At 55.5% G+C, this 27,240-nt stretch overlaps 2 protein-coding genes across 2 annotated transcripts in view; both read left to right on the top strand.

Moving 5' to 3' along the window:
* The window catches only part of psmb12 (proteasome 20S subunit beta 12), an 88,981-nt gene that overhangs the window by 31,781 nt on the left and 29,960 nt on the right, over nt 1–27,240 (top strand). The gene's annotated exons all lie outside the window — the stretch shown is intronic.
* Nucleotides 4,506–26,619, top strand: LOC102694130 (class I histocompatibility antigen, F10 alpha chain). Its single transcript, XM_069199021.1, has 7 exons — nt 4,506–4,809; nt 13,785–14,045; nt 23,824–24,099; nt 24,216–24,503; nt 24,628–24,729; nt 24,890–24,919; nt 25,342–26,619. Exons 1-7 carry the CDS (start codon nt 4,758–4,760, stop codon nt 25,380–25,382), a joined length of 1,050 nt encoding a protein of 349 aa, XP_069055122.1. The 5' UTR covers nt 4,506–4,757; the 3' UTR covers nt 25,383–26,619.

The raw sequence follows: 27,240 nt of genomic DNA on the forward strand, positions 1-27,240 counted from the left end.
CTCAGTGTCAGTAACAGGAGTCTCTCTGACTCTGCGCTCCAGTCCCCTGACTCTCTCTGAGTCCCTGCGCAGTGTCAGTAACAGGAGTCTCTCTGACTCTGCGCTCCAGTCCTGAGTCCCTGCGCAGTGTCAGTAACAGGAGTCTCTCTGACTCTGCGCTCCAGTCCTCTGAGTCTCTGCGCAGTGTCAGTAACAGGAGTCTCTCTGACTCTGCGCTCCAGTCCTCTGAGTCTCCCTGAGTCCCTGCTCAGTGTCAGTAACAGGAGTCTCTCTGACTCTGCGCTCCAGTCCTGAGTCCCTGCGCAGTGTCAGTAACAGGAGTCTCTCTGACTCTGCGCTCCAGTCCTGAGTCCCTGCTCAGTGTCAGTAACAGGAGTCTCTCTGACTCTGCGCTCCAGTCCTCTGACTCTCTCTGAGTCCCTGCGCAGTGTCAGTACCAGGAGTCTCTCTGACTGCGCTCCAGTCCTCTGAGTCCCTGCGCAGTGTCAGTAGCAGGAGTTCCTGCAGCGTCCTGCTTGTTTCTGCAGACACACAGAGGCAGCGTGACTCAGCTCAGACTCGCTGCTCCGGCTGGAGCTGGGCACGGCGCCCAGAGTCTGGAAGGGGCGTGATTTCCCCGAAACGGGGAGAGGGGCGCCGGGCCGCCTGCAGAGGGCAGTGTGGCGCCAGAGAGCCGCTCAGCTCTTCCTCCTCCTGAGCCTGTCTCTGCTCCGCCTGCTGCACGGGGACTTTCCAGCGAAGAGTCCCTCCTCACCATCACCCCCCCAACACACACACACACACCCCACCCCGGACACGTAACGGGCCACGCGCTGCCTGGGAGCTCCGGAAAATTCCACCGGGCCGCCGAGTGCGGTTTAGGGTTCGAGCGTGTGACGTTTGGGCTGCCCCGGGCTTTACTGTCCTGTTGATACCCGTGTCTGCGTGTGCCCAGGTGTGTGTGTGTAGCAGTGTGTGTTTCTGTCTGTGTGTGTGTCCACGTGTGTATCGGTGTGTTTGTGTGTGTGTGTGATCTTCTGAACTGGACAGTCTGAGCAGAGAGCAGTGAGTGACCGCGGAGAAGCACTGCCGGACTGTGTCAAACGCACTGACCACCGAGACGTGCCGCTGGACTGGGTCAAACGCACTGACCGCAGCCCGAGGACGGTCCAGTAAAGTCCAGTAACGACACAGGGGCCAGACCGTGTGAAGGGTGATAAAGTGCAGCACAGTCCACAGTCAGAGTGGGGCCCCCCGAGCGAGAGTGCGATTAGGTGTGTGTGCGTCCGTCCGCCATCTTAGAGCTGCTGCCCTTGCAACATGGCGGCTCTGTGTGCGTCTGTCCGCCATCTTAGAGGAGTCTCGCTGCTGCCCTCGCAACATGGCGGCTCTGTGTGCGTCTGTCCGCCATCTTAGAGGAGTCTCGCTGCTGCCCTGACAACATGCCGGCTCTGTGTGTGTCTGTCCGCCATCTTAGAGGAGTCTCGCTGCTGCCCTGACAACATGCCGGCTCTGTGTGTGTCTGTCCGCCATCTTAGAGGAGTCTCGCTGCTGCCCTGACAACATGCCGGCTCTGTGTGTGTCCGTCCGCCATCTTAGAGGAGTCTCGCTGCTGCCCTGACAACATGGCGGCCCTCCAGGCTCCGCGGGGGAGCTGCCAGGCTGGGCTCTGGCGCCCTGCCTCTCTCCTCCCTGTCCTCTCTCTCCTCTCTCTCCTCTCTCTCGACTCTCCTCTCCCCTCTCTGCTCCGGGACTTTCCTGAGCTGCAGGCCCTGCGCTTTCGGTCTCGTGTGTCATCAGTGTCTTCTCCCCAGGGGGTGCGTCCGTGTCAGTGCGAGAGTGTGAGTTAGTGTGTCAGTGTGAGAGTGTGAGTTAGTGTGTCAGTGTGCGAGTGTGAGTTAGTGTGTCAGTGCGAGAGTGTGAGTTAGTGTGTCAGTGTGGGAGTGTGAGTTAGTGTGTCAGTGTGGGAGTGTGTCAATGTGTGTCAGTGCGAGAGTGTGTCAATGTGTGTGAGTGTGAGTTAGTGTGTCAGTGCGAGAGTGTGAGTTAGTGTGTCAGTGCAAGAGTGTGTCAATGTGTGTGTGTGAGTTAGTGTGTCAGTGCGAGAGTGTGAGTTAGTGTGTCAGTGTGTGAGTGTGAGTTAGTGTGTCAATGTGTGTGAGTGTGAGTTAGTGTGTCAATGTGTGTGAGTGTGAGTTAGTGTGTCAGTGCGAGAGTGTGTCAGTGTGTGTGAGTTAGTGTGTCAGTGTGAGTGTGTCAGTGTGTGTGAGTGTGAGTTAGTGTGTCAGTGTGCGAGTGTGAGTTAGTGTGTCAGTGCGGGAATGTGAGTTAGTGTGTCAGTGCGAGAGTGTGAGTTAGTGTGTCAGTGTGAGAGTGTGAGTTAGTGTGTCAGTGCGAGAGTGTGAGTTAGTGTGTCAATGTGTGTGTGTGAGTTAGTGTGTCAGTGCGAGAGTGTGTCAATGTGTGTGTGTGAGTTAGTGTGTCAGTGCGAGAGTGTGTCAATGTGTGTGTGTGAGTTAGTGTGTCAGTGTGAGAGTGTGTCAATGTGTGTGTGTGAGTTAGTGTGTCAGTGCGAGAGTGTGTCAATGTGTGTGTGTGAGTTAGTGTGTCAGTGCGAGAGTGTGTGTCAACGTGTGCGAGTGTGAGTTAGTGTGTCAGTGCGAGAGTGTGTGTCAACGTGTGCGAGTGTGAGTTAGTGTGTCAGTGCGAGAGTGTGAGTTAGTGTGTCAGTGTGGGAGTGTGTCAATGTGTGTGTGTGAGTTAGTGTGTCAGTGTGGGAGTGTGTCAATGTGTGTGTGTGAGTTAGTGTGTCAGTGTGAGAGTGTGTCAATGTGTGTGTGTGAGTTAGTGTGTCAGTGCGAGAGTGTGAGTGTGTCAACGTGTGCGAGTGTGAGTTAGTGTGTCAGTGTGAGTGTGTGAGTTAGTGTGTAATTGTGAGAGTGTGTCAATGTGTGTGTGACTTAGTGTGTCAGTGTGAGAGTGTGAGTTAGTGTGTCAGTGCGAGCCCAGCACACACAGAGACCGACCACTATACTTGACCAGTAGTGACCACCCCTATGTAGCGATATGTGTAACGATACGATAATATAATATATATATGATATATATATAATCTGTTTATTAGCACAGAGACTGACCACCCTGAGTACATCAGTGTCCAGCACAGAGACTGACCACCCTGTCTGAGTACATCAGTGTCCAGCACACAGAGACTGACCCCAGTCTGATGACCTGTCTCAGTGTCAGAGCCCAGCACACAGAGACTGACCACCCTGTCTGAGTACATCAGTGTCCAGCACAGAGACTGACCACAGTCTGAGGACCTGTCTCAGTGTCAGAGCCCAGCACAGAGACTGACCACCCTGTCTGAGTACATCAGTGTCCAGCACAGAGACTGACCACCCTGTCTGAGTACATCAGTGTCCAGCACACAGAGAGTGACCCCAGTCTGAGGACCTGTCTCAGTGTCAGAGCCCAGCACACAGAGACTGACCACCCTGAGTACATCAGTGTCCAGCACATAGAGACTGACCACCCTGAGTACATCAGTGTCCAGCACAGAGACTGACCACCCTGAGTACATCAGTGTCCAGCACTCAGAGACTGACCACCCTGTCTGAGTACATCAGTGTTCAGCACAGAGAGACTGACCACCCTGTCTGAGTACATCAGTGTCCAGCACAGAGACTGACCACCCTGTCTGAGTACATCAGTGTCCAGCACAGAGACTGACCACCCTGAGTACATCAGTGTCCAGCACAGAGACTGACCAACCTGTCCGAGTACATCAGTGTCCAGCACAGAGACTGACCACAGTCTGAGGACCTGTCTAAGTGTCAGTGTCCAGCACAGAGACTGACCACCCTGAGTACATCAGAGCCAAGCACAGAGACTGACCTCCCTGAGTACATCAGTGTCCAGCACAGAGACTGACCACCCTGTCTGAGTACATCAGTGTCCAGCACACAGAGACTGACCACCCTGTCTGAGTACATCAGTGTCCAGCACACAGAGACTGACCACCCTGTCTGAGTACATCAGTGTCCAGCACAGAGACTGACCACCCTGAGTACATCAGTGTCCAGCACAGAGACTGACCACAGTCTGATGACCTGTCTAAGTGTCAGAGCCCAGCACACAGAGACTGACCACCCTGTCTGAGTACATCAGTGTCCAGCACAGAGACTGACCCCAGTCTGAGGACCTGTCTCAGTGTCAGAGTCCAGCACAGAGACTGACCACCCTGTCTGAGTACATCAGTGCCCAGCACACAGAAACCGACCACTATACTTGACCAGTAGTGACCACCCCTATGTAGCGATATGTGTAACGATATGATAATATAACACATATACATGTATGATATATATATATAATCTGCATGAAGAATGTCAACTATGAGAGTCGCTGGCGCAGCGTGGCGCGCCAGTCCAGCCCGGTTGTTGTTCCCTCACAGGAGGTGTGTGGATGAGTCATTAATCCAGCCCAGGACAACAACAGCGCGCCCGCCGACCGGTCCACACGCCGGTTTCGGTTTCGGTTTGCAAACTGCGCCTCCGTCGTCTGCCCGGAGTCTGCTGACGGAGCCGGCCGCCATTGGCCGGGCGGGCCCGGGAGCCAATCCGATAATTGAGGGATTATTATAGGGGAGGACAAGCAGCTCCCAGCCGGGCAGGACCGCGGCTCAGTTCGGCACCGCACAGCGTCGAGGTCGGTCGTGTTGGCAGGCAGCTGAGACTGAATTCTGACACAAAGTTGGGTCTTTTTTTGGCGGAACGATGTTCCGAGTCCTGGTTCTGGTTTTCTGTGGGGTCCAGGCTGCGTCCGCAGGTGAGTTCGGATGGGATTTTGAATTATCCAGATTCTAGAAAATACGGGCGACGCGTCAATCCAGACGGAGGGGGGTCCGGGCGGGACGGACGGGCCTGAAAGTGTCCGTGTCTGGGTGGCCGGAGACACTGGAAGGGTGGTTGTTGAAGGTTGTTGAAGGTGATTATAATTGCGATCCCTGGAGATCTGTAGTTAGGAGTTAGGAGGCGTGAGAAAGTCGTGTTTTTTTGTGTCGCGGTACGGTGTGAAGTGAATATCCGCAGCTCGGCCGGGTGTTTTACCGGGGAAAGGGCGGGTGTCGTCGGTGAAAGAAGTGTTTTACTGTAGAAACGCGTGGAAATGTCGAGGGGTTTCTAACGGCCAGGCGGTGACGCAGCTCCTAACGGCCGAGATTTACTGGCTGAGCGCTCGGGCGCGGGTCAGTGTGTGTGTGTTCATCTCTGTGTGTGAGAGTGTGTGTTTGTGTTCATCTCTGTGTGTGTGAGAGTGTGTGTTTGTGTTAATCTCTGTTTGTGTGAGAGTGTGTGTTTGTGAGTGTTTACGTGTGAGAGTGTGTGTGTTCATCTCTGTGTTTGTGAGAGTGTGTTTGTGTGTGAGAGTGCGTCTTTGTGTTCACCTCTGTGTTTGTGAGAATGTGTTTGTGTCTTAGAGTTTGTGTTTGTGTTCATCTCTGTGTTTGTGAGAGTGTGTGTTTGTGTTCACCTCTCGTTTGTGAGAGTCTGTGTGTGAGAGTGCGTGTTTGTGTTCATCTCTGTGTTTGTGAGAGTTTGTGTGTGAGTGCGTCTTTGTGTTCACCTCTGTGTTTGTGTGAGAGTGTGTGTTTGTGTTCATCTCTGTGTTTGTGAGAGTGTGTTTGTGTGTGAGAGTGCGTGTTTGTGTTCACCTCTGTGTTTGTGAGAGTTTGTGTGAGAGTGCGTGTTTGTGTTCATCTCTGTGTTTGTGTGAGAGTGTGTGTTTGTGTTCATCTCTGTGTTTGTGAGAGTGTGTTTGTGTGTGTTCATTTGTATCCACGTGTGTTTGTGTGCTGTAGTGGGCTGGTGCGTGTGATTGTATTATTGTGCGATAGTTTGCTGGAGAGGAGGGTCATTTCTGTGAAGGTGGATTTCGTGTGTTGTTGTGTTGTGTGCTGGTGAGTTTTGACTGTTATTTTGATTGTGTGATAGTTTGCGGGAGAGAGGAGGAGGGTGATCTCTGTGTGTTGTGTGTTGTTGGAGAGCAGGGGGGTGATTTCTGTGCGTTATTGTGTTGTGTGCTAGTGTGTGTGATTGTATTATTGTGATAGTTTGCTGGAGAGGAGGGTCATTTCTGTGAAGCTGGATATGTGTGTTATTGTGTTGTGTGCTAGTGTGTGAGATTTGAATTATTGTGTGGTACTTTGCGGGAGAGAGGAGGAGGGTGATCTCTGTGTTGTTGTGTTGTGTGTTGCTGAAGAGGAGGGGCGATTTCTGGGAATCTAGAGAATCGAGTTTCTTTTCCTCTTGAGGCGACACAGATCTGCGCTGAAGCTGTTTTACTTTCTGATTCGCACCCTCACACGGGCCTGCCTGGACTGCAGATACTGACCCACAGAGACCCTCAGACACAGCCCCCCTGCCTGGACTGCAGATACTGACCCACAGAGACCCTCAGACACAGCCCCCCTGCGCACAGAGCTCCTACACCCCTGGTGTGTCCAGAAGATCAGATCAGATCTGAGCACTGCGCCACAGACAAACTGTGTCTCAGCTGTGTTCAGCTCTGATGGCCTGGACACTCTGACAGGGGAGATTTCAGGTGTGACGCCTGTATTGGAGTGGGGTGTCAGATGTGAAACCCTTCTCTCTGAGGCTGGAGGAGAGGAGCAGGGTGTCAGTGTGTCAGGACTGTGATTATCGGCGCACAGTGTTCATCCGACACTCCCAGAGCACGACCTGCACGGACAGCTGTGTTCATGAGCCTGCTCCTGTCCTGCTCCAGGAGAGCAGGAGAGATCGAACACGGATCACGGGGATCCAGTAGATCACAGATCTGATGTCCCAGCAGGACCGGAGTGTGCTGTGTGTTGTTGTTGTGACAGACTGGTTGTGACGCAGTCACTGTGGGAGAGGCGATGTGTAGCTACAGCCTGTCCACTAGATGGGGCTGTTCTCTCATTAATCCCCATCAGTGATCAGTACCGGTGAAGGACATCGTTCAGCTGATTGTGTTGGCCTTGGCAGCACTCCTATTCGCTATATTCACTATGTGTTATGAGGTTTTCTTATTCTCCATAACACTCGTGCAGTCTCTGCGCACATTGTGCTGTGAGACCCTGAGCTGTGTGCGTCTGTGTTGCAGAGACTCACACCCTGATCCACGATGGCAGGGTGAGCTCACACTCCCCAGACATCACTGTGAGAGCCAAGCTGGATGACGAGGAGATCGGCTACTATGACAGCAATAAAGGAGCGACACCTGAGCAGGACTGGGTGAAGGAGGAAAAGTACTGGGACATGAGCATCCAATCAGCCGTTCCAGTCCTCAAGACCTGCAAAGACGCTGTGAGACCAGAGGGTAAGAGCAGACACCAGTACAACACCAGTACAGTCACTCTGACTGTAGTTATTATTCACAGTCACTCTGTGTGGAATTACAGAGCTGACATTACTGAGAGCAGCACTGAGCTCACAGAGCTGAACGCTACAGGTTATTACAGAGCTGACATTACTGCAGGAGAGCTGAACACTACAGGTTAGTACAGAGCTGACATTACTGCAGGAGAGCTGAACACTATAAGTTAGTACAGAGCTGACATTACTGAGAGCAGCACTGAGCTCACAGAGCTTAACGCTACTGTCACGCCCTCTGCAGCCAGAGGGCGCTCCTTCTCTGTCCTGTCCCTAGTTTCCGGTCTGCTGTCCTTCCTGTCCCTCTCTTTCCCCTGGGCTATATATTTCCGGGTCTTGCTCTCTGTCCTCGCTCAGCATTGACGTTCGGATGTCCTGAGACCCGCCTAGCACCAGGGCGCCCCACGTCCGCTCCCTGAGGGCATAGGTTTCTATACGGCATTCCTGAACTCTTTGCACTATGAGCCCGGGCCTTTTTCCCGTCTCGCCGCTACGCATATGGGTCTTTTTCCGCTCTCCTGCTCCCCACGGTTAGTCCCTTTGGACGTCCGTGACAGAATGCTGAGCCACCTACTGACCCCGCGAGCGGCGCTTTTTTTTGTCTTGCCGCAGTTTTTTTTTTTTCTTGTTCTCTGGGCTTTTTTTTTTTTCAGTTCCTCTATTCTATTCACTGGATATCACTCCGATCTTCCGTGCCTGTGAGCGGGTCCTGTACCTGGCTTTCCTCGGGTAGATCACTCCGATATCAGTGATTGAATGTTGAGCTGGCTTGCCTATTCTTATTACTGGATATCACTCCGAGCTTCTGTGTCTGGAGCGGGTTCTCGTGCCTGGCTCTTCCTGGTCTTGCTCTCTCCGATATCAGTGATAGAATGGTAAGCTTTCTGCCGTTCCTCCATGCCTTTCGCTGGATATCACTCCGGGTGTCTGTGAGCGGGCTTCGGTCTGGCTTTCCTCAGGTTGTCCACTCCGATATCAGCGTTAGAATGTGAACGTGCCATTTGCCCAGTCTGCGGTATTTTTCCCCGGGGTTTTTGTGTTTTTTTTTCTTGTTTTTTGCCTTTTTGTTTTGATTTTTTTCTTCCTGGTTTCCCCTCCTTTTTGGTCCCCCCTGCTCTGTGTCTCGGAACTTTGGTTCCTACCTGTTTTTGGTTCCTATCTGTTTTGTGTGGTTTGTCTCCCTGGTCTTTCCCAGGTTTTTGTCTGTTGTGTTTGTGCTTGTGTACTTTTTTGTTTTAAGCCTCCGGAGCTCTTCTCTACCCCCTCTTCCTCCACCCAATAAAGGTTTATACCCCGGAGGAAGGGGTAGCTCTCAGCCGTGGATTCCCGGAGGTTTCCTTTCAGTTAAATGAGGTTTTTCCTCCCCCCAGTGCTGTGCAGCTTATTTATTTGTATGGGCGTCGGGAGCCGCCCATGAAGGGGGGGGTACTGTCACGCCCTCTGCAGCCAGAGGGCGCTCCTTCTCTGTCCTGTCCCTAGTTTCCGGTCTGCTGTCCTTCCTGTCCCTCTCTTTCCCCTGGGCTATATATTTCCGGGTCTTGCTCTCTGTCCTCGCTCAGCATTGACGTTCGGATGTCCTGAGACCCGCCTAGCACCAGGGCGCCCCACGTCCGCTCCCTGAGGGCATAGGTTTCTATACGGCATTCCTGAACTCTTTGCACTATGAGCCCGGGCCTTTTTCCCGTCTCGCCGCTACGCATATGGGTCTTTTTCCGCTCTCCTGCTCCCCACGGTTAGTCCCTTTGGACGTCCGTGACAGCTACAGGTTATTACAGAGCTGACATTACTGAGAGCAGCACTGAGCTCACAGAGCTGAACGCTACAGGTTATTACAGAGCTGACATTACTGAGAGCAGCACTGAGCTCACAGAGCTGAACGCTACAGGTTATTACAGAGCTGACATTATTACAGGAGAGCTTAACACTATAAGTTAGTACAGAGCTGACATTACTGAGACCAGCACTGAGCTCACAGAGCTGAACGCTACAGGTTATTACAGAGCTGACATTACTGAGAGCAGCACTGAGCTCACAGAGCTGAACGCTACAGGTTATTACAGAGCTGACATTACTACAGGAGAGCTTAACACTATAGGTTAGTACAGAGCTGACATTACTGCAGGAGAGCTGAACACTACAGGTTAGTACAGAGCTGACATTACTACAGGAGAGCTGAACGCTACAAGTTAGTACAGAGCTGACATTACTACAGGAGAGCTGAACACTACAGGTTAGTACAGAGCTGACATTACTACAGGAGAGCTGAACAGTGAGTTCATACTGACAGGAGATCAGACACAGCTCTCAGAGCTGTCGCTTGGCTCAGACAGGATCAGAAGAGCCGTCCACACTGGGAGGGGACAGGTGTCCTGAAAGCACACAGGGTCACTGCGGTCCAGTACAGGCAGTGACCTGCTCCCTTCCTCCTGGACTGACACAGGCCGGACATGAGAGCAGAGCTGGCCAGGGAGCACTCTCCTGAGCACAGGGAGTTCCAGACTGTCCTGTGGAGACAGGACTGTGACAGTGTGCCCACAGGGTACTTACCCTGCCTTCTCGCTGTCTCTGCAGCTGAAATCCGCCAGCAGTTTGGCTGTGGGCAGAGCGATGATGGGAAAACCAGCTCATTCTGGAACATGACCTACAAGGGGCAGGATTTCACCCTGGACAGGGACTCCTGGAGCTGGACCTCCGAGGGCCGGATTCCCAGCGATCTGCCCCCAGAACCGAACAGAAGGCGCGCAGAGCAGGTCCTGGACCAGGTCTGTCCCGAGTGCCTGAAGACGCTGACCAGACGCAGGAGGGCGGCTGTGGACAATGGTGAGTTAGACCAGTAGGACATAGCTGACCTCAAGACACCAGCCTGTCTCTCCGTGTTGCTGAACCGTAATACCAGCCTGTCTCTCTCGGCGTTACTGTAGTGTAATAACACCAGCCTGTCTCTCTCGGCGTTACTGTAGTGTAATAACACCAGCCTGTCTCTCTCGGCGTTACTGTAGTGTAATAACACCAGCCTGTCTCTCTCGGCGTTACTGTAGTGTAATAACAACAGCCTGTCTCTCTCGGCGTTACTGTAGTGTAATAACACCAGCCTGTCTCTCTCGGCGTTACTGTAGTGTAATAACACCAGCCTGTCTCTCTCGGCGTTACTGTAGTGTAATAACACCAGCCTGTCTCTCTCGGCGTTACTGTAGTGTAATAACACCAGCCTGTCTCTCTCGGCGTTACTGTAGTGTAATAACACCAGCCTGTCTCTCTCGGCGTTACTGTAGTGTAATAACACCAGCCTGTCTCTCTCGGCGTTACTGTAGTGTAATAACAACAGCCTGTCTCTCTCGGCGTTACTGTAGTGTAATAACACCAGCCTGTCTCTCTCGGCGTTACTGTAGTGTAATAACACCAGCCTGTCTCTCTCGGCGTTACTGTAGTGTAATAACACCAGCCTGTCTCTCTCGGCGTTACTGTAGTGTAATAACACCAGCCTGTCTCTCTCGGCGTTACTGTACTGTAATAACACCAGCCTGTCTCTCTCGGCGTTACTGTACTGTAATAACACCAGCCTGTCTCTCTCGGCGTTACTGTAGTGCAGGAACAGAGTCTCTCTTTCAGTATCAGTTGGATTCTGAGATACAGAATTAAGAGAGGAGTGTTCCCAGACAGAGAGAGACTGTGACATCAATCTCTGTTATCTATCTCTCTGTCTCTGTGATCACATGACTGTATATCTCCCTCAGTGTTGCTGTATTATAGTAATATCAGCCTGTCTCTCTCTGTGTGTGAACGTATTCTGAGAAGGAGAGGTGTTCTCGGGGAGAGAGAGGCCGAGACAGTCAGTGTTGGTAAGAGCTGGTGAGTTCGATAGGCGTGTGTCTGTAATGCTGCTGAGTGATTCACTCCTCTGTCTCTCCGCAGGTGAAGTGGCATATCAGAGATCTCATTCCCCAGGTGAGTGAGGCAGCAGAGGAACTGCAAATCGGGATGTTGCAGAAGTTGTGACCGTTTCTTGCTCATGATATTTAGTTTGGGGTGAACACGATTTTATCACAAGAAGTTGCCCCAGCTTGGCAAACTTAGCTGAGCGCATGGGACCTTCGAGCAAAGTGGCTAAACGTTTCTAGCATCTTTTTGGCTTTATCAGAAGGCTTTTAGTCACAAGCCCTTAAAGCAGGTTTACAAAATGTCTTCAGGATTTGGGCCTGCGTCTTCAGTATTATTGTATAACCTAGATTTGTGAGGCATAAATCTGAAATGATACTGCGGCCATCGGTAATGTTGCCCCATGTTTCAGAGCCCTGGAGGGTCCTAGACGCTGTTCAGTTACTGTGGAAGGTAACTCAGAGAACTCAGGGAGTGAACTGGAGAACTTTTATTTTCAAGAGATTTTCTCCAGAACAGTTTTATTCTAAACAACATGAAGACTAAGATCGCTTGTCCAGGGCAGCTGCAGAGAAGGAGAAGGGTGAACGAGTGAGCTTGGGGCTCCACCAGTGGACACCACTTCGAAGCGTCACCTGGAAATGCTATACAGGTGTTCAAACAGGATCCGGACCACCATTGCGTGACGAAGAACAACACCCTGTTGTCTAGTGTTGCGCTGGTGTCCTGGTGTCCAGTGAGGGGCTGGTGTCCAGTGGGGGCTGGTGTCCAGTGGGGGCTGGTGTCCAGGGAGGGGGTGGTGTCCAGTGGGGGGCTGGTGTCCAGTGAGGGGGTGGTGTCCAGTGGGGGGCTGGTGTCCCGTGTTGGACTGGTGTCCAGTGAGGGGCTGGTGTCCCGTGATGGACTGGTGTCCAGTGGGGGCTGGTGTCCAGTGGGGGCTGGTGTCCAGGGAGGGGGTGGTGTCCAGTGGGGGGCTGGTGTCCAGTGAGGGGGTGGTGTCCAGTGGGGGGCTGGTGTCCCGTGTTGGACTGGTGTCCAGTGGGGGGCTGGTGTCCCGTGAGGGGCTGGTGTCCTGTGTTGGACTGGTGTCCAGTGGGGGGCTGGTGTCCTGTGTTGGACTGGTGTCCAGTGAGGGGCTGGTGTCCCGTGATGGACTGGTGTCCAGTGAGGGACTGGTGTCCAGTGAGGGGCTGGTGTCCCGTGATGGACTGGTGTCCAGTGAGGGACTGGTGTCCAGTGAGGGGCTGGTGTCCTGTGTTGGACTGGTGTCCAGTGGGGGGCTGGTGTCCTGTGTTGGACTGGTGTCCAGTGGGGGGCTGGTGTCCAGTGAGGGGCTGGTGTCCTGTGTTGGACTGGTGTCCAGTGGGGGGCTGGTGTCCAGTGAGGGGCTGGTGTCCTGTGTTGGACTGGTGTCCAGTGAGGGGCTGGTGTCCTGTGTTGGACTGGTGTCCAGTGAGGGGCTGGTGTCCCGTGTTGGACTGGTGTCCAGTGAGGGGCTGGTGTCCTGTGTTGGACTGGTGTCCAGTGGGGGGCTGGTGTCCTGTGTTGGACTGGTGTCAAGTGGGGGGCTGGTGTCAAGTGGGGGGCTGGTGTCCTGTGTTGGACTGGTGTCCTGTGTTGCACTGGTGTCCAGTGGGGGGCTGGTGTCCAGTGGGGGCTGGTGTCCTGTGTTGCACTGGTGTCCTGTGTTGCACTGGTGTCCAGTGGGGGGCTGGTGTCCTGTGTTGGACTGCTGTCCTGTCCAGGCTGTACCGTGCTTTGTGCCTGTTGCTTGCCAGAATAGACTCCAGCTCCCTCATGACCCTGAGTAAAGCAGCTAGAAACTGGATGGAAGGAGTTCAGATGGTTTTGCTTTTCTGATAACACCTGGAGAAGTCTGATTGCACAGATGTGTATAGGCTTGTCGTTATTCTGTACAGCACAGGAGTCGTGGAGATCACCCTTGTTGAAATATATCAAGAGGGAACCCACAGTCACACTGCTGTCAAGGGGGTGTATTCGAGAATTGGGGTGTATTAGAGACTTGCCCAACTTTCTTGAGCTCTGCCGTTCACATGTACACAGTTGCTGCTTTTCCTACATCAGATACACATCAAGATCTGCTCCTCTGCCAGAGCTGAGACAGCTGGGGCCCTGCCACTCTTCTGTCTGGGATATGGAGATACAGTCCGGGACGTTCTGAGTGGTGTGTTTGTCTGCTGTAATTCTGTGTTCCCGGGCTCAGAAAACTCTGGGAGGCCTGGGATTCCTGATGTGGAATTCCTGTTATCATTCTTCCAGGGGTCTGACGCACCCTTTTCCCCGACATTCCTACCGCCCCCGATTCGAAAAAAAGAGAACTGTACAATGCACCAGTAAGACCTCAAAAACCTGGAATAAAAACTGTCCAGTCTGCCTCCTGTTGTTTGTAACTGTCCTTGTGACTAGCTTCATCAGATACCCTGGACACAAACCTGCCATAATTGTGTGTTTCTCTGACTGTGAGTCTGAGCGGTGTGTCTGTCTGTGTTCCAGTGACCCACTCTCTGCGGTATTTCTACACTGGGACCTCAGGAATGACAAACTTCCCGGAGTTCGTGACTGTGGGCCTGGTGGATGGGCAGCCCTTCACTTACTACGACAGCAACATCAGGAGGGAGACCCCTCGACAGGACTGGATGGCCAAGTCTGTGGGAGCTGATTACTGGGAGAGTGAGACTCAGAACTCCATTGGTACAGAGCAGGTTTTCAAAGCCAATATTGAAACTGCAAAGAAGCGCTTCAACCAGACTGGAGGTGAGTGTAGAGTCCAGCAGGAAGAGTAAAATCACACTGTTTGACAAAAGCAACTGTGATAAACTGTTCATCATCAGGGTTTCACAAAGCTGGGCTCATTGTGTGTTTCCACATTCACCTGCGAGACAGTTCCGTTTGTGTGTGTGCTGTTTCAGTGACAGAGTGACAGTGTAGGTCTTCAGGACTGGCTGGAGGATTGATGCCTCTGGTGAGTACTCACTCAAAACGAGCTTTCTTCACTAATGTCAAACAGGTATCGAGCTCTTAGGGCTTAGAGCTTGTTTCTAGTAAGGTTACGAGAGCTTAAGGCTCAAGAGAAAAACAAAGTTAGAATTCTCCAGGTTTTTTAGAGACAAAAAGAGTGCACCGTAGCAGATTGCAAGATAGTGAGAGAAAGGGGAGTCGCGTGAGGATTTAATACAGGGCTCCAATTACAAGCCCAGGTGGTGCTGATGAGAGACTTTCTCACCTGACAACCGAAGAGAGAAACGATTGGAGGGCTGCCTCGGTAGGGGTGGACAGGGGAAGATTCAGAGAAGTACAAGAAAACAAATGACACAGGTAAACTAGATTCAACAGAATAAAAAGCTGGAGTGTTGAAGGGGAGCTGCAAGGCTATTTCTGTACAGAAAGAACCAGTAGAATGTGCACAGTAACTTGTAAAACCTCCCGTTCACATCACAGAGCAGCTGCTGCCCAGTGTGGTTATTAGAGAACCCGGAGCCTGACGTGGGACACGAACCCACTGCCCTGGGAGAGCTAGTCGGGGGACAGTGAGCACCGCACACCGCTCTGAATCCAGTAGGAACACTGCTCTCCACTTCCAGACAGATTCCCGGACAAATACTACTTGTTAACTCTGCGTGCAGATCACACTGGAACATTCCTGCAGTGAAATGTCTGCTGCATGACCTGCACTTCCCTCGTACAGCACATTGCAGCGACTAGTGAGCAGGAAGGGCTGCTTCACGTCACAATTCAGGCAAATTCTTGACAACATGGCGACTGACAGTGCTTTGACACTCTGACAGAGGCTGGGTCTGACCCCCCAGACTGGACACTCCGACCGTCTGACCCCCCAGACTGGACACTCCAGCGGTCTGACTCGCTCACCCCGAGACCCTCATCCCCGAGACCCTTGCCCCAGGCTCCCCATGAGCTCTGCTGCCCCCCTGAGTCGAACAAACTGCTTCCCCAGCGGAGGCTGGTCTGGTCTCTGTCCCCCGAGTCAGTGGAGGCTGGTCTGGTCTCTGTCCCCCTGAGTCAGTGGAGGCTGGTCTGGTCTCTGTCCCCTGAGTCAGTGGAGGCTGGTCTGGTCTCTGTCCCCTGAGTCAGCGGAGGCTGGTCTGGTCTCTGTCCCCTGAGTCAGTGGAGGCTGGTCTGGTCTCTGTCCCCTGAGTCAGTGGAGGCTGGTCTGGTCTCTGTCCCCTGAGTCAGTGGAGGCTGGTCTGGTCTCTGTCCCCCTGAGTCAGTGGAGGCTGGTCTGGTCTCTGTCCCCTGAGTCAGCGGAGGCTGGTCTGGTCTCTGTCCCCTGAGACAGTGGAGGCTGGTCTGGTCTCTGTCCCCCTGAGTCAGTGGAGGCTGGTCTGGTCTCTGTCCCCTGAGTTAGCGGAGGCTGGTCTGGTCTCTGTCCCCCTGAGTCAGCGGAGGCTGGTCTGGTCTCTGTCCCCCTGAGTCAGTGGAGGCTGGTCTGGTCTCTGTCCCCCTGAGTCAGTGGAGGCTGGTCTGGTCTCTGTCCCCCTGAGTCAGTGGAGGCTGGATCTCTGTCCCCTGAGTCAGTGGAGGCTGGTCTGGTCTCTGTCCCCCTGAGTCAGTGGAGGCTGGTCTGGTCTCTGTCCCCCTGAGTCAGCGGAGGCTGGTCTGGTCTCTGTCCCCTGAGTCAGCGGAGGCTGGTCTGGTCTCTGTCCCCTGAGACAGTGGAGGCTGGTCTGGTCTCTGTCCCCCTGAGTCAGTGGAGGCTGGTCTGGTCTCTGTCCCCTGAGACAGTGGAGGCTGGTCTGGTCTCTGTCCCCCTGAGTCAGTGGAGGCTGGTCTGGTCTCTGTCCCCTGAGTTAGCGGAGGCTGGTCTGGTCTCTGTCCCCCTGAGTCAGCGGAGGCTGGTCTGGTCTCTGTCCCCCTGAGTCAGTGGAGGCTGGTCTGGTCTCTGTCCCCCTGAGTCAGTGGAGGCTGGTCTGGTCTCTGTCCCCCTGAGTCAGTGGAGGCTGGATCTCTGTCCCCTGAGTCAGCGGAGGCTGGTCTGGTCTCTGTCCCCCTGAGTCAGTGGAGGCTGGTCTGGTCTCTGTCCCCTGAGTTAGCGGAGGCTGGTCTGGTCTCTGCTCCCCTGAGTCAGCGGAGGCTGGTCTGGTCTCTGTCCCCTGAGACAGTGGAGGCTGGTCTGGTCTCTGTCCCCTGAGTCAGTGGAGGCTGGTCTGGTCTCTGTCCCCCTGAGTCAGTGGAGGCTGGTCTGGTCTCTGTCCCCCTGAGTCAGTGGAGGCTGGTCTGGTCTCTGTCCCCTGAGTCAGCGGAGGCTGGTCTGGTCTCTGTCCCCCTGAGTCAGTGGAGGCTGGTCTGGTCTCTGTCCCCTGAGTTAGCGGAGGCTGGTCTGGTCTCTGCTCCCCTGAGTCAGCGGAGGCTGGTCTGGTCTCTGTCCCCTGAGACAGTGGAGGCTGGTCTGGTCTCTGTCCCCTGAGTCAGTGGAGGCTGGTCTGGTCTCTGTCCCCCTGAGTCAGCGGAGGCTGGTCTGGTCTCTGTCCCCTGAGACAGTGGAGGCTGGTCTGGTCTCTGTCCCCTGAGTCAGTGGAGGCTGGTCTGGTCTCTGTCCCCCTGAGTCAGTGGAGGCTGGTCTGGTCTCTGTCCCCTGAGTCAGTGGAGGCTGGTCTGGTCTCTGCCCCCCTGAGTTAGTGGAGGCTGGTCTGGTCTCTGCCCCCCAGCTGCAGAAGCCCTGCTCCAGTCTTCCTCTGTGTGGAGAGTCTGGGGTGTCTCAGCGGCGCCCCCTGCTTCACTGGCAGGAGTTCTCTGGTGAAGCCCGGGAGAGAGGAGAAACTGGAGGGCGTGTGACTGAGGGAAGCTGGAGGCTGCAGGTTCTGTTCAGTGTCCAGGGTCCAGTGTCTCTGAGGAGCGCGGCTCTCCTGGCGCTGACCCGGAGAGGCCCGGGGGCCTGGGGCTGTCCTCACGGCGCTGTGCTGTTATGTCGCGGGTCGCCTGCGGAGGCGTACAGGGGCCGAGTGGTCACCCTGCCTGTCTACTAGCGGCTATAAAGCCCAGTGGATATAGTTGATTGTTTCTTCTCACTACAAGAAAATCGATGGCAACTATAGGGGACAGTGAAGCAGCCGGAGGGGAGGTGGAAAGGGAGCTGGAGAGAGAGTGAGACTCCGGAGGAGGAGCTGGGGTCCTGCCCGGCCGCCAGGAGAGGAAGGGGCGAGCTGACGCCGGAGGAGCTCCAGACCGACATCTGCAACATGATGGCACAGGGCCTGGCTGGGCTGCAGGACACGATTCCATTTAACACAGTCCGAACCGAAGGGCTTGGGAAGTCCATTGACTGTGTGTTCAAAGAGGTTGAGGACTCCAAGAGTGGAGCAAAAGCTCTTAAACAAGTAAATACCGAACGAGATAAACTTCTTAAGGAACTTGAATTGAAAGTGAACGATGTAGATAGATACCGTCGACGATGGCCAGTCTCGCCCCCGGAGAGAGCCCTCCAGCCTCAGTGGTGACCTCAGCGGTGGGCCTGGAGACCCGTCGTGTGTCTCAGCTGCTCTGACTCCTCTGGAGCAGCAGTAGGGAGACACTCTGGCCCGGCTGTCCTTGTGCTGTGACGAGGGGCAGGACAGATGCTGGTGTCTTCTGTAAGAGCTGACAAACTCCACCCTGACTGGCCTGAGACAGATAGGGGATCGGCTTTAACCACAGGGCTGGACAGCCTGTTCCACACCCCCACCCCCCTCTGTGTACAGTAGAGCCTCCTGTCCTGACTGGAGGAGCTCACCCAGCTGTGTCTGGAGAGAAGCCAGGGTATCGGCTTCAACCACAGGGCTGGGCAGCCTGTTCCCCACCCCCACCCCCCTCTGTGTACAGAAGAGCCTCCTGTCCTGACTGGAGGAGCTCACCCAGCTGTGTCTGGAGAGAAGCCAGGGTATCGGCTTTAACCACAGGGCTGGGCAGCCTGTTCCACCCCCCCACCCCCCTCTGTGTACAGAAGAGCCTCCTGTCCTGACTGGAGGAGCTCACCCAGCTGTGTCTGGAGAGAAGCCAGGGTATCGGCTTCAACCACAGGGCTGGGCAGCCTGTTCCCCACCCCCACCCCCCTCTTTGTACAGTAGACCCTCCTGTTCTCTGTTTTAAGTGCACTGTACTGTTCTGTTCACCACTGTATGTTGGCGAAAGGGAGCGTTAACCTTTCCACACGGGGACGGCGGGTGTGGGGTGACGTCTGTGAGGAAGTAGATGAGCGAGCAGCAGACCCACGAGCAGCTCTGACCGCAGTCCGGGCGGAGAGCCCCGCTCAGGGCTGGCGTGTGGGGGTGATGCAGGAGCAGCTGCAGTTGGGATGTGAGGTCAGGGGTGCGGTGGGCCGTGTTGTCGTGTTGTCGTTCTGGGGGCGGGCTGCGGTGGTGCCGGCGTGCTCCTGGCGCCAGCGGACGCCGGCCTGCCTGCCTGTGCTGCTCTCGAGCGGCCTGGCCCCCTCTCCTCTCCTCTGAGCCCCCCAGCCCGGTCTGGGTCTCTGGGCTCCCAGCTCGTCCCGCCAGGGCCCGGCGTCGCTCCTTCTCCAGCCCTCTGGCCCGCCGTCGCGTTCCACACCCCTCCTCCAGGGGGCGCCCCTGCCCCTCCCGCTCTGTACCGCCATCGTCCTTGCGGGGTCTCTAAGAACGCGCTCCACGGGAGTCCGAACCGGCTCTTCCACAGCGCTGACTGGCTGGACTGGCCGCACACTGGTGTCTGCTGCTCCAGCCGAGGTGCCCAGCGCCCATCGCCCATCGCCCATCGCCCAGCGCCCAGCGCCCAGCACCCAGCTCCCAGCGCCCAGCGCCCAGCGCCCAGCGCCCAGCTCCCAGCACCCAGCTCCCAGCTCCCAGCACCCAGCACCCAGCACCCAGCTCCCAGCACCCAGCGCCCTGTCCTCCAGTCCTCCCCAGCGCCCTGTCCTCCAGCCCGCAGTCTGTGACACGCCTCGATCCCGGGGCCGGAGGGGCGCCCCCTCTGCCTCTCCCGCTGGGTGCGCGTGCAGGAGGGCAGGAGCCGGACCCTACCCCCACCGGGCCTCGTCTCCGACCCGCCCTGTCCCTGTCCCTCTCCCTCTCCACCCAGACACAGATCGCTGGGCTCGACTTCATCAGTCCCCCCTCTTCCCCATCTTCTTCATGGGCGAGAACACCTCGCTTCTCCGCCCACTCCCACCGATCCGGCCAGACCACCGCTCGCGTGGGACCGGTCAGCAGTTGGAATTCATGCAGCGGTGAATTTCTGGGGGCATTTCGGTGGGTTGGGAAGCCTGTCCACCCTCACATAGGCTGCCATTCCCTTAGCTAGGAGAGCTTCGCCAAATACGTCCTACATATCCTTCACTCTGTCACGTTCATTAAGCTCTAACCGGGCTGGTGGCACTGTAGCTGTTGCGTTCCCAGTCGTGCTCTAGTCTCTGTGTGCTCAGATCTCTCCAGTGTGGGTGGGACTCGGCCCTCTCAGTGATCTGGTGTCATACAGCAGCAGTGTCAGGAGAAGAGAGGTCATACTCTGACTCCAGAGAGAGCACACCGCTCCGTGTCTCTGTGAGGCTCTGACCAGCTCTAGGGGGATCAGGAAGGACAGAGATCTGCTCTTCCAGGTGACTCGCTGGGATAGAGACTGTGGCAGGGACAGGAGGGACATGAGAGACGCAGTCCAGGGCTGCTGAAGACTGTGGAGAGTTACAGAGCAGAGCTGCTCTGAGGGAGAATAACAGAGAGGAGTCCCCCTACACCTCTCAACACACATTGTCATCAAGTACTGGACACCATTACACACATTAAAACAATCTGTGGACACTTATATACTTAGAAAATAAAATAACTGCATTGACAGTCATTAAAATTCACGAGTATAAAATATTGACACTTTAACGTCTTGTTCTAGTGATATTAGACTGAGTGGTTTGGAGATGTAGGAGATGGGATGGTGTGGGCTGGTCTCAGTGTTAATTGACTGGGTGTTGAAGCAGTAGGCTGTGAAGGGACAGGGAGAGGTTGTCCCACTAGAGAGAGACAGCGTGTGGACTGTGAAGGGACAGGGAGAGGTTGTCCCGCTGGAGAGAGACAGCGTGTGGACTGTGAGGGACAGAGAGAGGTTGTCCCGCTGGAGAGAGACAGCGTGTGGACTGTGAGGGACAGAGAGAGGTTGTCCCGCTGGAGAGAGACAGCGTGTGGACTGTGAGGGACAGGGAGAGGTTGTCCCGCTGGAGAGAGACAGCGTGTGGACTGTGAGGGACAGGGAGAGGTTGTCCCGCTGGAGAGAGACAGCGTGTGGACTGTGAAGGGACAGGGAGAGGTTGTCCCTCTGGAGAGAGACAGCGTGTGGACTGTGAGGGACAGGGAGAGGTTGTCCCGCTGGAGAGAGACAGCGTGTGGACTGTGAAGGGACAGGGAGAGGTTGTCCCGCTGGAGAGAGACAGCGTGTGGACTGTGAAGGGACAGGGAGAGGTTGTCCCGCTGGAGAGAGACAGCGTGTGGACTGTGAGGGACAGGGAGAGGTTGTCCCGCTGGAGAGAGACAGCGTGTGGACTGTGAAGGGACAGGGAGAGGTTGTCCCGCTGGAGAGAGACAGCGTGTGGACTGTGAAGGGACAGGGAGAGGTTGTCCCACTGGAGAGAGACAGCGTGTGGACTGTGAGGGACAGGGAGAGGTTGTCCCGCTGGAGAGAGACAGCCTGTGGACTGTGAGGGACAGGGAGAGGTTGTCCCGCTGGAGAGAGACAGCCTGTGGACTGTGAAGGGACAGGGAGAGGTTGTCCCGCTGGAGAGAGACAGCGTGTGGACTGTGAAGGACAGGGAGAGGTTGTCCCGCTGGAGAGAGACAGCGTGTGGACTGTGAGGGGACAGGGAGAGGTTGTCCCGCTGGAGAGAGACAGCGTGTGGACTGTGAAGGGACAGGGAGAGGTTGTCCCGCTGGAGAGAGACAGCCTGTGGACTGTGAAGGGACAGGGAGAGGTTGTCCCACTGGAGAGAGACAGCCTGTGGACTGTGAAGGGACAGGGAGAGGTTGTCCCACTGGAGAGAGACAGCGTGTGGACTGTGAGGGACAGGGAGAGGTTGTCCCGCTGGAGAGAGACAGCCTGTGGACTGTGAGGGACAGGGAGAGGTTGTCCCGCTGGAGAGAGACAGCCTGTGGACTGTGAAGGGACAGGGAGAGGTTGTCCCGCTGGAGAGAGACAGCGTGTGGACTGTGAAGGACAGGGAGAGGTTGTCCCGCTGGAGAGAGACAGCGTGTGGACTGTGAGGGGACAGGGAGAGGTTGTCCCGCTGGAGAGAGACAGCGTGTGGACTGTGAGGGGACAGGGAGAGGTTGTCCCGCTGGAGAGAGACAGCGTGTGGACTGTGAAGGGACAGGGAGAGGTTGTCCCGCTGGAGAGAGACAGCGTGTGGACTGTGAGGGACAGGGAGAGGTTGTCCCGCTGGAGAGAGACAGCGTGTGGACTGTGAAGGGACAGGGAGAGGTTGTCCCGCTGGAGAGAGACAGCGTGTGGACTGTGAGGGACAGGGAGAGGTTGTCATGCTGGAGAGAGACAGCGTGTGGACTGTGAGGGACAGGGAGAGGTTGTCCCGCTGGAGAGAGACAGTGTGTGGACTGTGAGGGACAGGGAGAGGTTGTCCCGCTGGAGAGAGACAGCGTGTGGACTGTGAGGGGACAGGGAGAGGTTGTCCCGCTGGAGAGAGACAGCGTGTGGACTGTGAGGGACAGGGAGAGGTTGTCCCGCTGGAGAGAGACAGCCTGTGGACTGTGAAGGGACAGGGAGAGGTTGTCCCGCTGGAGAGAGACAGCGTGTGGACTGTGAAGGACAGGGAGAGGTTGTCCCGCTGGAGAGAGACAGCGTGTGGACTGTGAGGGGACAGGGAGAGGTTGTCCCGCTGGAGAGAGACAGCGTGTGGACTGTGAGGGGACAGGGAGAGGTTGTCCCGCTGGAGAGAGACAGCGTGTGGACTGTGAAGGGACAGGGAGAGGTTGTCCCGCTGGAGAGAGACAGCGTGTGGACTGTGAGGGGACAGGGAGAGGTTGTCCCGCTGGAGAGAGACAGCGTGTGGACTGTGAAGGGACAGGGAGAGGTTGTCCCGCTGGAGAGAGACAGCGTGTGGACTGTGAGGGACAGGGAGAGGTTGTCCCGCTGGAGAGAGACAGCGTGTGGACTGTGAGGGACAGGGAGAGGTTGTCCCGCTGGAGAGAGACAGCGTGTGGACTGTGAAGGGACAGGGAGAGGTTGTCCCGCTGGAGAGAGACAGCGTGTGGACTGTGAAGGGACAGGGAGAGGTTGTCCCGCTGGAGAGAGACAGCCTGTGGACTGTGAAGGGACAGGGAGAGGTTGTCCCGCTGGAGAGAGACAGCGTGTGGACTGTGAGGGGACAGGGAGAGGTTGTCCCGCTGGAGAGAGACAGCGTGTGGACTGTGAAGGGACAGGGAGAGGTTGTCCCGCTGGAGAGAGACAGCGTGTGGACTGTGAGGGACAGGGAGAGGCTGTCCCGCTGGAGAGAGACAGCGTGTGGACTGTGAAGGGACAGGGAGAGGTTGTCCCGCTGGAGAGAGACAGCGTGTGGACTGTGAAGGGACAGGGAGAGGTTGTCCCGCTGGAGAGAGACAGCGTGTGGACTGTGAGGGACAGGGAGAGGTTGTCCCGCTGGAGAGAGACAGCGTGTGGACTGTGAGGGACAGGGAGAGGTTGTCCCGCTGGAGAGAGACAGCGTGTGGACTGTGAAGGGACAGGGAGAGGTTGTCCAGCTGGAGAGAGACAGCGTGTGGACTGTGAGGGACAGGGAGAGGTTGTCCCGCTGGAGAGAGACAGCGTGTGGACTGTGAGGGACAGGGAGAGGTTGTCCCGCTGGAGAGAGACAGCGTGTGGACTGTGAGGGACAGGGAGAGGTTGTCCCGCTGGAGAGAGACAGCGTGTGGACTGTGAGGGACAGGGAGAGGTTGTCCAGCTGGAGAGAGACAGCGTGTGGACTGTGAAGGACAGGGAGAGGTTGTCCCGCTGGAGAGAGACAGCGTGTGGACTGTGAAGGACAGGGAGAGGTTGTCCCGCTGGAGAGAGACAGCGTGTGGACTGTGAGGGGACAGGGAGAGGTTGTCCCGCTGGAGAGAGACAGCGTGTGGACTGTGAAGGGACAGGGAGAGGTTGTCCCGCTGGAGAGAGACAGCGTGTGGACTGTGAGGGACAGGGAGAGGTTGTCCTGCTGGAGAGAGACAGCGTGTGGACTGTGAGGGACAGGGAGAGGTTGTCCCGCTGGAGAGAGACAGCGTGTGGACTGTGAGGGACAGGGAGAGGTTGTCCCGCTGGAGAGAGACAGCGTGTGGACTGTGAGGGACAGGGAGAGGTTGTCCTGCTGGAGAGAGACAGCGTGTGGACTGTGAGGGACAGGGAGAGGTTGTCCCGCTGGAGAGAGACAGCGTGTGGACTGTGTGCAGGGTGTTGTGATATTGTAGTCTGCAGCGCAGCCCTGCCTGATCTGATGAGAGTCCCGGGTCGCTGTGGTAAGCTGTAGTGAGGCCCCGGGTTCGAGCAGCAGAAGCAGGCGGAGCTGCAGTGTGTCCTGAGGGTGTGGCGCTGTGTCCTGCAGGTGTCCACACGTGGCAGAACATGTATGGCTGTGAGCTGGACGACGACGGCACCACTCGGGGGTTTTATCAGTTCGGCTACGATGGGGCAGATTACATCAGCCTGGACAAGAGCACCCTGACCTGGACTGCGGCCAACCAGAGGGGCATGACCACTAAGCTGAAGTGGGACCCTCTCACAGCTGAAAATCAGAGGCTGAAGGCCTACCTGGAGAACACCTGTATCGAGTGGCTGAAGAAGTACGTGGGATACGGGCGGGAGACCCTGCTGAGGACAGGTACAGTGTCTACTCTCCCTCTTCCTCAGTCCTGACCGTCAGGGTGGGGGTCAGTGTTGGAGAGCTGCCTGCAGTCTCTGACCCCCACCCCTCTCTCTCTCTCTCTCTCTCTCCAGAGCGCCCCCAGGTGTCTGTGTCCCACAAGGACTCTGGATCAGGGGGATATGAGGTCACCTGCCTGGCCACTGGCTTCTTCCCCAAAGACGTGACGGTGTCCTGGCAGAGAGACGGACAGGAGCTGCACGAGGATGTGGAGAGTGGGGAGGTGGTTCCCAATGGAGACGGGAGCTTCCAGGTCAGGAAGAGGCTGACAGTGAGAGCAGGAGAGAAGGACAAGTACCAGTACTCCTGCAGAGTGGATCACAAGAGCCTGAATCCAGGAGAGGAGGTTGTCAGGACCTGGGGTGAGAGAGACAGGAGACGGGTCACTCTGTGTCACTGCAGGCTCACAGTCCAGTGACCGTGCGTGTGTGATGTCGACTGAGAGAGACAGGAGACACTGCTGACTGTGTGTGTTGTGTTGTCCAGTGCCTCCCTCCTCTAACTTGCTTGTGATCATCGGAGCTGTGGTTGGAGTCCTGCTGGTCCTGGTTGCTGTGTTCGCTGGGGCCTTCTTCTGGAAGAAGAGAGGTGAGTGACAGCAATGGGACCTGGTGCCCATGCGTGTAGAGTGTCTGCTGCCCCGGTTGTACCTGCTGAGTCAGCAGTGAGAGGTGGAACGCTCATTGATTTACCTTCACTCCAGTATCACAGAGGGCGCGGCTGACTAACTCTGTGTCTGTCTCTGCAGGTGACAAGAAGAGCTACTCCTCTGCACCCAGTAAGTGCTGTTTCCTCTCTCGGACTCTGCTGACAGTATTTATCCCAGCTGGCTTCCCAGAGAATAATCCAAAGAGCTCACATCACACAGCTGATTGCTGAACCCCTGGGATTTTGGGGTATCCTGAAGAGTAGAGGTTCTGGGAGGGTCCAGTTGCTCCCGCCTGTGGGCTGACCAGCGCTCGGGGTGCGGGCGGTGGACAGTGGGCTGTGGACAGTGGGTGGTGGAGAGAGGCCAGTGGGTGGTGGACAGTGAGCAGAGGAGAGAGGCCAGTGGGTGGTGGACAGTGAGCAGTGGAGAGAGGCCAGTGGGTGGTGGACAGTGAGCAGTGGAGAGAGGCCAGTGGGCGGTGGACAGTGGGCAGTGGGCGGTGGACAGTGGGCAGTGTCTGAGCTGTGCGTGACTGTGTTCTCTCATTGCAGCTCATGACAACTCATCCAGTGGCTCCAGCGAGAAAGCCTGAGGTGAGCGAGTTACTGCCGGGCGCAGCAGATGCAGTCCTGCACTCGGATCCACACGCCTTGGTCTCAGTCTCCTCTGTCCTGCTCTCCCTCCAGGTCTGGGTCTGAAGATGAAGAGCCCGTTTCCTGCTGTATGAAGAGCACCAATCACGCACCTTCTCTCTCTCTTACTGATTATTACAGAGCCAACAGACACTGGAGCTCACCTCTGACCCCTTACAGACAGGAGCTGACCTCTGACCCCATAGTTCACTGTCCCCTTACACACGTGTTGGCCTCCGACTCCTTATCCACAGCTCTCAGATCCGGATGACCCTGCCTGGACACCTGGTGTCTGTAATCAAAACTGAAACCATTGTTCAGATGTTTTTAATAGAGTTTAAAACGCGAGTTCAGGGGGGAAGTCAAACCCTAACTTGCCCTGTCCTCATCCCTCCATCTGTCCCAGCGTCGCCTCATCCCTGAAAACAGGACCACACTGGTCCCCCACCTCCTCAGCCAGGAGAGACCCCAGTAAAGGTCTGTGCTCGAATCACAGCTCTTCTCCAGGGGCGGAACCAGGACCGATCATTTAACAAGAGCTTGACAGGGCTGTGGTAGAGCTGCCCTGCTCCCCTCTACCTCACTGTGTTGAACAGGAGCTCGACTGTGTCGGGGCAGAGCAGTGTATCGTATTGATGCCAGTGGTGATCCTGTCCGAGTCGCTGCGTTACACAGGAGCTCCCTTGTCTGTTGGACTGTTTTATTACATTATTACACTTTAGACCTGATCTGCTTCTTCGCTGTCTGATTGTACCTTTGTGGGGGTGTTCCCCAGGGTGCAGAGCCCTGCCAGATTAGAATGAGCAGCCAGTACTGGAGGCTACAGAAACAAACTGCTGAGTTTGCTGCACGCAGGGCTGAGTGCTTCTCTCTATATGCAACGTGTTGATGATGGCTGTTAATAATCTTCATTGCTGCAGTGTGATTAAAAATATTGTGGTTATAAGGCTGGTGAAGGTTTTTTCTACTTTTGGCTTAAATGGGGGAGGGGGATTTAGCTGGAACAGTGAAATATTTTTAAGTTAATAATAAATGCTTTTATTTTTTCTTTAGATACTGAAATTGGCTTTAAAATGGATACCTGTCACTGTACCTTTTTTATTATGTATTTCATTGTTGTTCTCTAAGGACAAGTAAAATGCACTGTTTGTACTGTTATTATCTTTTCAAGTCAAAATAAATTGGATTTAAACTGGGCTTCATGCTGGACTGTGTTTCTTTGCACTTGCAGTGACTGTTAGGGTGTGACACAGGTCATGACCTCAAGTCTCTGTCTGATTGTCTTCCTGGGCCCAGAGCACTCAGCCTGACACCACAGCCAGTCTGGGTACAGACAGCTCTCTTTGGGGTGACCCTGGCTGGACCCCAAGCTAGCTGTGACTGGAGACAGTATAAACTCCACACAGACATCCCAAAACCCAAGAGCCTGCAAGGGTGATCTGGCGTCGGCCTGACCCCTGCTGCCGTGAAGTGGCCAATCACGGTCCCTGGTCCCGGTCAGTGGGCGGGGTTTCCTGTCTGATTGGACAGGTGGGGTTTGATTGACAGGAGGCCATGTTCTCACAGAGGTACAGGTAGAGACTAGAGAGACGCCCAGAGTCTGGAGAAAGACGGGGGTAGTATAATCTCGGTCAGAAGAGGATGTGTAACTGGGTAAGAGTACAGTGAAGATGTTTTTTTATTTAAGATGGGTTATTCGGGTGTTGATCCTTCACTAGAAGGAGGTGTTCATGTGCCTTGTTTGTCTGTACTGGGCTGTAAAACAGCAGACAGTTGAAAGCACTTGGACACGTGTGTGACGGGACGTGTTGGACAGTC

The sequence above is a fragment of the Lepisosteus oculatus genome, chromosome 14, assembly GCF_040954835.1.
Source record: "Lepisosteus oculatus isolate fLepOcu1 chromosome 14, fLepOcu1.hap2, whole genome shotgun sequence".
NCBI lineage: Eukaryota > Metazoa > Chordata > Actinopteri > Semionotiformes > Lepisosteidae > Lepisosteus > Lepisosteus oculatus.